Source organism: Macrobrachium nipponense, chromosome 25 (assembly GCF_015104395.2).
Source record: "Macrobrachium nipponense isolate FS-2020 chromosome 25, ASM1510439v2, whole genome shotgun sequence".
NCBI classification, from domain to species: Eukaryota; Metazoa; Arthropoda; class Malacostraca; order Decapoda; family Palaemonidae; genus Macrobrachium; species Macrobrachium nipponense.
Window position 1 is genome coordinate 42,910,262 of NC_087214.1, and position 14,192 is coordinate 42,924,453.

Sequence of the window (14,192 nt, forward strand, 5' to 3'; positions counted from 1 at the left end):
AGTTCCCTGTGCCCTGTATCACTAAATATATATATATATATATATATATATATATATATATATATATAATATATATATATATATATATGATAATATATATATATATATATATATATATATATATAATATATATATATATATATATATATATAAATATAAATATAAATATATATATAAATATATATATATATATATATATATATATATATATATATATATATATATATATATATATATTTATATATTTATATATATTTATATTATATATATATATACTATATATATATATATTTATATATATGAATCATCACATCACGTGATTCATATAGATAATTCGAGCTACAAATGTCCTTTAATATATAATTCGCTCTACCTCGGAATTGATATATTTTCATATATGTACCGAAGGGGAATTTTTAGTTGATAATAATTTCGTCCCCTCATGGGATCGAACCACCGTCCAGTGAACGGGAACGAAATCAGGACGGCCTAGTGACGTTATCGACGAAATTAGGATGGCCTAATGACGTTATCAAGTCGGCCTACGTCACTAGGCCGTCCTGATTTCGTTCCCGTCCACTGGTTCGATCCCATGAGGGGACGAAATAATTATCGACTAATAATTCCCCTTCAGTACATATATGAAAATATATCAATTCAGAGGTAGAGCGAATTATATATTAAAGGACATTTGTAGCTTGAATGATATATACAAATATATAATTTAGTGGTGGGCGCATTCGATACCAAAAGAATACGATACTTCCGATACCGCCCCTGTATCGAAAGTATCGATATTTTTTCTTAGGTATCGATACTTTTTGAGTACTGTGAGTATTGAAACTATATATAATTGTATATTTTATTATTATAACTAGGAGATAAAATCAACTTCTTTGGTTCTTTGAAACTTCATAACAAACTTAATGATGATATATAGGTTCAATTGTTATGAATGAAATGACACTTGCAATCCTGGCCAAAACATGTAGGTGCTTGCGTTTATGTTGTTAAGTTGGTAACTATTAGAAAACGTACGTGTCCCAGACCTGTTGGCCGCCAGGCGCCATTCCGCCACTTTGGTCAGACTGACTCAGTCAGTGACTTAGCACATACGAATACGATAGCTGTTTGAGTTTGGCTAGTAACATCTTAAGACTATGGCAACTAGGAAACGAAGTGAAGTCTGGCTCTATTTTGAAGAGCATGAATACATTTCAGCTAAAGTTGTGTGCCAGATCTGTTCAGACACGGTCATTCATAGTGGAAACACCAGTAATATGCTAAAGCATTTAAAAACTAAGCATGAAAGTGAATATTCTGAACTTGAAAACAAGAAGAAAAAGGAACTGGAACAGTCAGAAACACCAACTACAAGCAAGACAAAACAGATGTCATTGCTGGATAGCTTCAGCAGAATTGGTGCAGGTGGAAAATATCCAGGTCAGTAATATTGTAATGTTTTATTTTGAACGTTTATCTTAGCAGCTGTGATTTTTGAGTATTGAATATACTACAACTGGTTTATTTCCTTTACAGTATGAATATGAACACTTTTTCAACTGTACAGCTTCATTTGTTCTTATTCTAAACCATGTCTGTACGTCAATTCACCAGACCAACACACAAGCTCTCTCTCTCTCTCTCTTTCTTGATTTTTCTTTCTATCGCTGATCCGAGCAAGCATACAACACACACACGTACACCTATATATATATACATACACATACATACATAATATATATATATATATATATATATATATATATATATATATATATATATATATAGTTTACATAATCTTGTGTGTGACTATACATATAAGTGATGATATTAATTATATTATTTGTCTGTATTTGCAGATGAATCGCCAAAAAAGAAAGCCATTACGAACAAGTTGCTAAAAATGATTGCAATCGACCTTCAGCCACTTTCTATCGTGGAGGACGAGGGATTTGTTGCTTTTGTCAGACAACTTGATCCCAGATATGAAATTCCCAGCAGACGATCCCTGATGCGAACGCATTTTCCTGATCTACTTAAAAACAGTCAAGCAATCGTTGAGTCAAATTGAGCAGAAGCAACTGACATTACAATTACTAGAGATTTATGGACTTCCAGGGCCTCTGATGCATTTATGTCTATAACATGTCATTTCGTTAACAAGGAGTGGAATATAAAATCTTTTGTTTTGATTACCACTCATTTCCCAGGTCAGCATACAGCTGAAGGTATTGCAAACAAACTTAAAACAAATTTTGAAAAATGGCATATTTCAGAGAAGATTAATGTAATTGTAACAGATAATGGAGCAAATACGGTTGCTGGAGTGCGCCAAGCAGGATACAAGCATATTCCATGTTTTGCACACACCGTGAATTTAGTGGTAAAAGACTCCTTGAAAGCTGATCAATCTCTGAGCTCTGTTAAACAAAAATGTAGTTCCATTGTTTCTTTCTTTCATCACTCCACAAAGGCCTCAGACAAACTTAGAGAAGTTCAAGAACAACTGAGCCTACCTCAGCACAAATTAATTATATCTGTGGATACCAGATGGAATTCTGTTTATTATATGCTAGATAGACTTTTCAAACAAATTCAAGCAGTCACAACAGCTCTATGTGTATTAGGTAAACATTCAATGTGTTTGGATGACGATGAGCAAAATCAAGTTGAACAAGCGATTGCAGCTCTTCAACCATTTGAAGAGGTCACAAAAGAAGTTTCAACAGAAAACTTTGTATCATTATCAAAAGTAATACCTCTCACTACTATTCTCACAACAGTTTCATCAGATCTATCGAGGGAAGGTAATGCACTAGCAGGTCACCTAGTCGAACAATGTAAGAAAAGGTTTGTTAATATTGAACAAAATTATCCCCTTGCTGCTAGTGCTTTTCTGGATCCTAGATTTAAACATCTTGCATTTAAAAACACAGATACGATTCAGGTTACTAAAGGAAAACTTCTCAATGAAATGAAGAATGTAGTTTCAGGAGTAGCCTAGGAAGTTCAGAAACTTCCGTTTCAACAGACACTGTTTCAGAAAGTCCGAGAACACAAACAAAGAGTACTGGTACCGGTATTTGGAAAATACTTGACTTTACAAGAGAACAGGCAGAAAAAGAACGATCTACTGGAACTGAATGTCATGTAGAACTTAGAAGGTATTCCGAAGAATTAACAATAACAAGGGATAAAAACCCTCTTGATTGGTGGAAGACCAGGGAACATATCATGAGTAATTTAAGCAAGTGTGCCAAGAAATATCTGGGAATTGTTGCGACATCAGTCCCATCTGAGCGACTATTTTCTCAAGCAGGTTTAGTGGTCAGTGACAGACAAAGCTGTCTGAAACCTGAGAACGTAGAAATGATGCTGTTCTTGAACAGTTATTTAACCCTTAAACGCCGAATGGACGTATTTTAAACGTCGAGCCAAAATGTCCCCCGTATGCCGAATGGACGTACCATACGTCGACTCAAAAAAGTTTTTTTAAAAATTCGCGGAAAAATACTTATAGGCCTACCAGCCAAAAAATTTTGAATCACGCGCCTTGGGGGATGCTGGGAGTTCACGGATCAAGGCGTTGTTTTGTTTACAATCCTTACGCAGGCGCGCAAGCACGAATTTCTTTCTTATCGCACTAAAAAGTATCAGTGACATCTCAAAAATTATTTCGTCACTTTGACATAATTTTTGCACCGTTTTAAATTATCCGTTACATGAAGTATTATATATGAAAATGTGCGCAATTTCATTTAGAATACAACAAAAAAATACTCATGATTGTAGCTTTTACCAGTTTTAAAATATTTTCACATAAATAACGATAAGTGCCAAAATTTCAACCTTTGATCAACTTTGACTCTACCGAAATGGTCGAAAAACACAATTGTAAGCTAAAACGCTTATATTGTAGTAATATTCAACTATTTACCTTAATTTTGCAACAAATTGGAAGTCTCTAGCACAATATTTCGATTTATGGTGAATTTATGAAAAAACTTTTTCCTTACGTCCGCGCGGTAACTCTTCCGAAAAAAATCATTCATGTGATTGTGGTAATGTTTGCACCATTTTAAAATTAGCAGTTACATAAAGTTTTATATATGGAAATGTGCGCAATTTTCATGCACAATAACAACTAAAAAAACAACCCTATGGTTGTAGCTTTTATAATTTTCAGTTTTGAAATATTTTCATATAAAAAATGTGACAAATTTTAAACCTTTGGTCAATTTTGACTACCGAAATGGTCGAAAAACGCAATTGTAAGCTAAAACTCTTATATTTTAGTAATATTCAATCATTTACCTTCATTTTGTAACAAATTGGAAGTCTCTAGCACAATATTTCGATTTATGGTGAATTTATGAAAAAAAATAACATTTTCCTTACGTCCGCGTGGTAACTCTTCCGAAAAAATCATACGTGCGATTGTGGTAATGTTTGCACCATTTTAAATTAGCCGTTACATAAAGTTTTATATATGAAAATGTGCGCAATTTCATGTAGAATACAACGAAAAATAATTGAAGGTTGTAGCTTTTCTAATTTTTGAAATATTTGCATATAAATTACGATAAATAGAAAAAAAAACCACGTTCGGTCAACTTTGACTCTACCGAAATGGTCGAAAATCGCAATTGTAAGCTGAAACTCTTATATTTTAGTAATATTCAATTATTTACCTTCATTTTCCAACAAATTGGAAGCCTCTAGCACAATATTTCGATTTATGGTGAATTTATGAAAAAAACTTTCCTTCCCTCTGCGCGCGGATTCTCCGCCATAAATCTCCGAATTGCGTACATCGCATTCTCGGAAAATTTACTCCGTTTCATATTAGGCATTTTATAGAGTTTTATATATGAAAATGTGTGCAATTTCATTTAGAATGAAAGAAAAAATATTTGAAGGTTGTAGCTTTTCTAATTTCCAAAATAATTGCATATAAAAAAAATTATTAAAAAATTTCGACATTTGGTCAACTTTAACTCATCCGAAATATTCGAAAACTGCAATTGTAAGCTAAATCTCTTACAGTATCGTAATATTCCATCATTTAACTTCATCTTGAAACCAATTCGAAGTCTCTATAACAATATTTAGATTTATGGTGAATTTAAAAAAAAAAATATTTTTTATGTCCGCGCGTTACGAATTCATGCATCATTTTGTGATAATATTTTCTCTGTGTTGCTTTTATCGTTTTACAATGTGTTATATACCAAAAAGATCGCAATTTAGTTTACATTACAACGAAAAAAAAAGTAACTTGTTACCTTTAACCGTTTTGCGCACAGCGCGATTTGAATACAATTATATAGAAATTTCGTTTTGCGCTATCATATATCGCATTATTTATATATTGATAATGATAATTTTTATCCTTTCCTGATGGTTTGCATACTAAACTTCAGGCAATGACAAAAAAAGGAGCCAAAAATGAACTCTTAATCTTCAAAACTAAGCGCGCTGTGATTTTTTGAATAAATTATTTTTCCTTTTTGCTTTTTTTGCGCTCACTCAAAACGGGCTCCGGCATTCGGGGGACGTTTTGATTTTTACCGCTTTGGCGTTTAAGGGTTAAAACAAAAATAATTGCTTTATTTTCTTTTGCCATTTTGAAGTTTTTTTTCTCATATATATATATATATATATAATATATATATATATATATATATAATATATATATATATATATATATATATATATCTTAGTAAAATTTTTGCAAAGGTTTTTTTTCTAGAAGTACTTTCATTTTGTTATATAATGTGAATTTGTGTATGTATTTTTTTCTAAACTAGTTTTCTTATTCTTAAACAGTTACGTTTTGCATTTTATTTTTTATGTTTATTGTGTTTGGACATTGAAATGTGTCTTATTTTTTTTTATCTTAAGTCATTTTTTTCCTTCAATATTTATATATATATATATATTTAATGGTCATATTTTACAAATGGTTTTTCTTTTTCAGAAATACATTTATCTTTTTTCACATGTGAAAATGCATTTTTTCCCCTTGGTTAGAAAGAAAATATGTCCTGAAAACAACCGATGTTAGTTCCTAACTACTTGGTACCAGTATCGAAACCAGCGATACTAAGATGGTAAATACTTGGTATCGTATCGAACGGAAATTCTTGGTATTTATATAGCATTGGGCTATTTGTTTAAGAATTTGGGTTCTTCTGTAAAGTATAAGTAGTAACCTGAGATGGACCAAGTCTACCTAACTAATTTAGAATTACGCCTATATTTGATCTTGGCCCCAAAGTAAATTGACAAATAGGATTGAATCCAAATTTATATGGTAGCTTTCATTGAAAGTTACCAGTCCAGAATTTCTTACCTACTAATTAAATAGCTTGATTGTGATTGTTCTGATAATAACGTGGTATATACTGTTATCCCAAATTCAGAACAACACGATATGTATGCAAATAGTTTCCATAAAGCTGTTTCTATGATGCTGGTGACATAACAAAATAGCTACCATTAACTTTTAAGCATTTTAAAGTGAAGTACAAAAAATCTTAGTTTTTCCAGCTTTTAAAAATAATGTAATTGATTAACTTGAAGAATATTAACCCTATGCTGACATACGATGGCTTATTAACCTCTTGGTCCGGAGACCATCAGTGCTGTTATATTATTTGTCCAGGAGATTCCAGTGATGATTTCATGTTTTGACAAATATTTTGTCATGAATTCGGAGGAAAATAAAGCCCATTTAACTGAAAATTAAAAACTGAACAAAATCAGAAGAAAGGGAGAATTAGGGTCCAGATTCCCATTTCTATCAAAAATTAAAAATGGACAAAATTGACTCTTTCATGGACACCAGTCATGAAATGGGTGTTTGTTTCTCTTCTTTATTCATTTATGGAAGCAATTTCCTTCATTTAGGTAAAATAATAAAAGAAAATTCATTCAACAGAAAACGTACATTTCTTTTCATAGAAAACCTAGATTTCATTTGAGGTGGTAAACTCTAAAATATCTGAAAACTGATCTCAAAAAACCATTGAAATGCAAGTGCAGCCTGTTTACCTCTATTATATCCACACGATAAAGCTTTTATCTGTTAATCAGGCTTCTGTATCTATGCTAAGACTGTGATAACTCAAAATATAACAAAACATCAATTTTGTTTAAAGGATTCCTTGAAATATTTTATTGAAATGAGTGATTCGCCACTTAAAATTACTAGCGGTCTATCAGGCTGCTCGGCATTTCTGCTACCTGCTGGAGGGGAACCTTTTTACCATCAGAATGGACCACCAACCACTGATTCACGCCGATACCAAAGTAGGAGATGCCTGGGCCTCCAGACAACAGCGACACGTCGCTGCCATAGCAGAGTTCGGACGCACCATCCACTACGTTCCTGGCAGGAGAAACCCCATGGCCGATGCCCTTTCAAGTGTCGAAATCAGCTCAGTCCACCTCAGGATCGATTACGAAGACTTAGCCCGGGAACAAGCAGCTGACACCGAGTTGCCAGCCTACCGAACCACAATCACCTCATTATAGTGGAAAGACATGCCCTTCGGCCTGTCGCCAATAACACTCAGCACAGGACACACTCGCCCACTAATCCTGGTATCCCAGAGAAAGAAGGTCTTCGAAATCATCCACGGCCTCTCGCATCGGTCGGGTTGAGCATCAACTCGCCTCCTGATGGAGAAGTTCGTGTGGCATGGCATCCGAAGGGATTCTCGGAAGTGGGCAAGGCAATGCGTCCCATGCCAGAAGAGCAAGATCGGCAGGCCCACCAAGTCAGGAATTGGCAGTTTTCCCCAGCCCAAGCGGAGATTCAGTCATATCCACATAGACGTCGTAGGGCCCCTTCCTCAATCAGGAGGTCACAGATACCTAGGCTCCTCACAGTCATCGATCGGTCCACCAGATGGCCTGGAGCGACATCTGTGACAGAGGCCACTACCCAGGCCTGTGAGAAAGCCCTTCTCTCCAGCTGGATCACCCATTTTGGAGTGCTGGACAACATCACGACAGACCAAGGAGCTACTTTTTTGTCAGATTTGTGGGCTACTCTGGCCCGCTTGATGGAGACGTCGCACCACAGAACAACCGCCTACAACTTTGCAGCCAACAGTATAGTGGAGAGGTTCCATCGCTCCCTGAAGGCCTCCCTGCTGGCAAGTTCCTCCGGCGACAATTGAAAGACGTAGCTACCTTGGGTCCTCCTCGGCCCCCGCACCGCTCCGAGGGTCAACGGTGAAGCATCACCTGCAGAGGAAGTCTATGGGGAAACCTTGGCAGTCCCAGGAGAGTTCTTCCCGTCTTCAACCAATACCGAGGACATCTCGATCGCCAGATTGCGAGAATCTGCAGGGAAATTCACCCCTGCCTCAAGACTTTCTCTGATAGGACAAGTCATTTCCGGCCCAAGGCCCTAGAAACAAGCAAGAATGTTTTTGTCTGCCACGACGCGCACTGGCTGCCCCTGACAAGACCATACCATGGACCGTTGCAAGTTCTCCACTGCGCGGAAAAGGCCTACCTCCTGCGTATCAATGAACGAGAGGATTGGGTCTTCGCCGACAGGTTAAAGTCAGCTTAACTGACGGAGGAGGGCACCACTGAAGACGGACCCACCAGCCACCCCAGAATACCAACAAAAGACTTCCTTTCCCCGAGATCCCCAGACTACCAACCGCACCACGACCGTCCGAAGACTGCAGTTGAGCCCGCCAAAGCAGTTAATGTCACTGACAAGGGGGCACCTCCGCCCTCCAATACGTTACAACGACTAGAATTCGGCCTCCCAATTCCTATGTACTATCCAATGTTCACTGCCATAACTATTGTCTTGGGGGGGGGGGGGGGGGGGGGGGGAGTATTTGTAAGGAACGCTTTTTGCGTTCCACCGACATATCATTCATATATGTTAACTCAAGTGTAGCAAATAATATTCATGTAAATTAGCATGTCAAGAAACACAAACCCGGGTCAGATTGTGTCTGTTGGTGCTGGTCGCGCACTATAAATCCGTCCGCACACCTGTTTATAACCTGAGCTCACCTGTAAATAAATTATCAGTACCTATCTACCTGTCTTTCTCTAAACTATACAATGTAACCTACCCAGTTGTGTAGAACTCCTCAAAACTAACATTTTGAACCCCTGCACCACTAGTCGCAAACCAAAATTTACATAAGATAATGAATTTATTTATAAAAAACAAAAACAAAATTTTCTAAGTCTCAAGTAGATCTTACCCCAGCCTGATACTGCTGCTGTTCGTTCATTTGTGCACGTTCGTTGAAGTGTTTGTTGAAGTTCTGTCTACGCATTTGATTTATCGTTATTTCAATTCTTTTCTGTTGGCACATTTTTTGAAGCCCCTCCCGGTCTCTGTAACCAATGGGAGTTCACTATTCAAAGATTTTTTGGTAGACTTCAGATATATTTCCAATTTTAGTTCAATTAGTAGTTCGCCTCAAGAATGGAAGGAGTTGAATTGTGTTTCTTGTGATATTAGCTACTTTCGTGTGTTTTAAAGTTTTTTTTTAAGAGGAGTAGAAGGCAGTGGACTTTTTAAGAAGACACAGGGTATTGCCCATACAGGTTTTGTGCAAAAACTGTGAAAAACCCTGTAGGTACAGAGAAGACAGGAAGCAGTGGGTGCGCGACCGTTATGCATGCTATAGTAAGAGCAAGAAGAGGAAGTGTTGTAATTTTGTAGTAAGTGACTACAAAGGTACCCTTTTTTGGAAGGTACACACCTTCCTGCTAGGCAAATTTTGTGTTTTGCCAATCATCGTGTCAAAAGTTTTGGGAACACTCCTCTATTTTAAGTTCCCTACACTGGCCACCAAATACATCTATGGATTGGCGCTGATTCTGCAGCAAGGTAACAAGTGCATGGCTAGAAAATCTGCTACCAATTGGGGGTACAGGTTTCATCGTCCAAATTGACGAGACATTTTTTGTGAGAGCCAAGTATGGTGGCAGAATAGAGTTCAGTGGGGTGGAGTGTGAGAACAGGGAAAATTTCACAAAAATACATACCTTTAATCGAGGACAAGGAAATTCGTGATAGGAGCGCAAAGACTTATACCTATCATAAAAAATACATCCGCCCCAAATCGGTGGTAATGTCTAATGGTTGGGTGGCCTACAAGAGTTTAGGTGACGAAGGGTACACACAAAGTGGTTAATCACTTGGACGCATTTGTGGACCTGACAGACAGCACAGTTTACATGCAGAACATTGAGAGGCTTTGGAAAGATGTAAACAAGTGGATGAAGAGGCTGGGGCTCAGAACAGAATACCTTGTCCAGTATTTCTCCCGGTATCTGTTCCTGCAGAAATTAAAAGTGGAGGAAAGGCTTCATGAGCTGTTCAAAGCCATTGCTGTTTTGTATCTGCCACAGTCTGAAGGCCGCACACGTACTACTACTGTCGTCACTAACAGTGAAGAAGACACTGACACTAACGAAGCTCTTGGCTAACCTACAACTGGCCCATCACACTGTTATAAAGGTATCTTAAAAGCTCTTTTTCTGATTACGAATTATGCTACACACGATATTTTTCTTGCTTGTTATGATGGATTTTGCTTGTCCCATACCATAATTGTTTTCGTAAATGCTTAGTTTTTTACTTTGATTAAAGTCGAAGGTCATTTTTTGGAAGCCTCCAGCCAGAATAATGAAACATTTTAGTTATGTTTCTTGTTTTCTGCTTTAACTCGTTTTCTATTACTACCTTCCTCAGTCACAACACTTGTTTTCTGTAAACCCAGTGGCTACTGGCAAGCGCGCGCAATGTAACAGTTCCTTTTGTCAAAACATATAACGTGCTTGCCAAGATTCTTTCAATTTGCAGATAATTAAGGCACATATCGCCATTCCTCCGGGCTCTTACTGAAAGTAGAAATGTTAAAAAAATTACCATTAACCCTCTTACGCCGACAGGACGTATTTTACGTCGACATTTTTTGTCTCCCATGTGCCGACTAGACGTATTTTACGTCGACTTACAAAAGTTTTTTTTTAAATTCGCGGAAAAATACTTATAGGCCTACCAGCCTAAAACTTTTGAATCACGCGCCTTGGGGGATGCTGGGAGTTCACGGATCGAGGTGTTGTTTTGTTTACAATCGTTATGCAGGCGCGCAAGCGCGAATTTCTTTCTTGCCGCACTAAAAAGTATCTGTGACACATCTTGGAAATTATTTTGTCACTTTGACATAATTTTTGTACCATTGTAAATTAGCCGTTACATGAAGTATTATATATGAAAATGTGCGCATTTTTATGTAGAATACAACAATAAAATACTCATGATTGTAGCTTTTATCAGTTTTGAGATATTTCCATATAAATAACGATAATTGGTAAAATTTCAACCTTCAGTCAACTTTGACTCGACCGAAATGGTCGAAAAACGCAATTGTAAGCTAAAACTCTTATATTTTAGTAATATTCAATCATTTACCTTAATTTTGCAACTAATTGGAAGTCTCTAGCACAATATTTCAATTTATGGTGAATTTATGAAAAAGCTTTTTCTTTACGTCCGCGCGGTAACTCTTCCGAAAAAAATCATACATGCGATTGTGGTAATGTTTGCACCATTTTAAAATTAGCCGTTATATAAAGTTTTATATATGGAAATGTGCGCAATTTCATGCACAATACAACTAAAAACAACCCATGGTTGTAGCTTTTATCAGTTTTGAGATATTTTCATATAAATAACGATAATTGCCAAAATTTCAACCTTCGGTCAACTTTGACTCTACCGAAATGGTCGAAAAAACGCAATTGTAAGCTAAAAAAACGCTTATATTCTAGTAATATTCAAGCATTTACCTTCATTTTGCAACAAATTGGAAATCTCTAGCACAATATTTCGATTTATGGTGAATTTATGAAAAAAATAACATTTTCTTTACGTCCGCGCGGTAACTCTTCCGAAAAAATTATACGTGCGATTGTGGTAATGTTTACACCATTTTAAATTAGCCGTTACATAAAGTTTTATATATGAAAATGTGCGCAATTTCATGTAGAATACAACAATAAATAATTAAAGGTTGTAGCTTTTCTCATTTTTGAAATATTTGCATATAAATCACGATAAATAGAAAAAAAACCACGTTTCGGTCAAATTTGACTCTACCGAAATGTCGAAAAACGCAATTGTAAGCTAAAACTCTTACAGTCTAGTAATATTCAGTCATTTATCTTAATTTTGAAACAAATTCGAAGTCTCTAGCAAAATATTTAGATTTATGGTGAATTTAAAAAAAAAATCTTTTCTTCCCTCCGCGCGCGGATTCTCCGCCACAAATCTCCGAAATGCGTATTTACCATTCTCGGAATATTTGCTCCGTTTCATATTAGGCATTTCATAGAGTTTTATATATGAAAATGTGCGCAATTTCATGTAGAATAAAACGAAAAATATTTGAAGGTTGTAGCTTTTCTTATTTCTGAAATAATTGCATATAAAAATATATATATATAAAAATTAGACATTCGGTCAAGTTTAACTCGTCAGATATGGTCGAAAACTGCAATTGTAAGCTAATACTCTTACAGTATAGTAATATTCAATCATTTGTCTTCATTTTGAAAGACATTGGAAGTCTCTAGGACAATATTTAGATTTATGGTGAATTTTTGAAAAAAATATTTGTTTACGTCCGCGCGTTACGAATTCATGTATTATTTTGTGATAATATTTTCTCTGTGTTGCTTTTATCGTTTTACAATGTGTTATATACCAAAATGATCGCAATTTAGTGTACATTATAACGAAAAAAAAGTAACATATTACCTTTAACCATTTTGCGCACAGCGCGATTTGAATACAATTATATATGAAATTTCGTTTTTGCGCTATCATATATTGCATTATTTATATATGATAATGATAATTTGTTTCATTTCTGATGGTTGCATACTAAACTTCAGGCAATGACAAGAAAAGGAGCTAAAAATGAACTCTTAATTTTCAAAACTAAGCGCGCTGTGATTTTGTGAAAAAAATATTTTTTCCGCTTCCGCGCTCACTCTGAAACACCTCCGGCACACGGGAGACAATTTTTTTTTTACCGCTTTGGCGTAAGAGGGTTAAAAAAGTAGCGTCTCTCCCTTGTTGGGTTATGTTGAGGTAGTAACAATTGGAAAACTATATTTTTGTCAAAGACAATACTGGTAGATCTTGGAAATAACTCTGCGTAGGGCATTTCTGTGGAAATTACAGTTTCCTATAGTATTTGGGTTGCTTATTAAGAATTTACCGTTATTTTTTGGGGGTTGACTGTAATTAACCCCCAGGGGCTACTGAACACAGTGAAATACACTGGACGCCCCAATCCCAAATGGCTTTCGTATTTGTGGGACTGATCCTTGCATTCCTTGTGGAGTTATTGCCTAGAATTACCACAATACCAACAGAAAACAAGAAAATAAGAAAACTAACAGAGAAAAAATGTTCTTTTATGCTGGCTGGAGGCTTCCGGAAAATGACCTTCGACTTTTAATCAAATTCTAAAACTAAGCATTTCCGAAAATAGTAATGGTATGAAACATACAAACATCATTATAACAAGCAAGAAAAATATCGTGAGTAGCAGGAGATGCAGGCCGGGTGTAAACTATAATTTACCTAATGGAAATGTCAGTCAATTATTTTCCTTAATACTTTTTTTTAGGAGATGCATGTGAGGACCTGGGATTAAAACAGGTAGCTGGGTACTGATGATTTATTTACAGACGAACTGGGTTGACATAGACAGGTGCGGACGGATAAGTAGTACAGTCTCACACCAAGATCAGAAATGACTGAGGCAGTAGATTTGTGTTTTCTTACAAACATACATTTAAAGATAATAAGGCGTACAAATAATGGAATTACATGTGTTATACATCGGCGGAAAGGCCGCGGAACGCTCAATCGGATGGAAGTAAGAACAATGCGACTTGATGATTGGATACAATAAAAAATACGGAAAAGTGTTGTCCTTACAAATACTTCCCCCCGGCCAAGAGAATGATTATGGAATAAGTATTGGATGAAAATAATATCTTGGAGGCAGGGGGCAACGCAGTGTCCTTGTGACAATTGTTGTGGGGCGTCATCAAGTGTAGTCCTTCGGTGTTGCTGGCTGACGCGAGAGCTGCATTGTTTGTGGTGGCGGCCT

General features: G+C 36.1%; 2 protein-coding genes across 2 annotated transcripts in view; one reads left to right on the forward strand and one right to left on the reverse strand.

Moving 5' to 3' along the window:
* LOC135199420 (transcriptional regulator ERG-like) overlaps window positions 1-14,192 on the reverse strand; it is a 377,010-nt gene that overhangs the window by 243,660 nt on the left and 119,158 nt on the right. The gene's annotated exons all lie outside the window — the stretch shown is intronic.
* LOC135199196 (E3 SUMO-protein ligase ZBED1-like) lies at window positions 1,107-2,117 on the forward strand. The gene is made up of 2 exons (XM_064227072.1): window positions 1,107-1,443; window positions 1,863-2,117. Exons 1-2 carry the CDS (start codon window positions 1,161-1,163, stop codon window positions 2,072-2,074), a joined length of 495 nt encoding a protein of 164 aa, XP_064083142.1. The 5' UTR covers window positions 1,107-1,160; the 3' UTR covers window positions 2,075-2,117.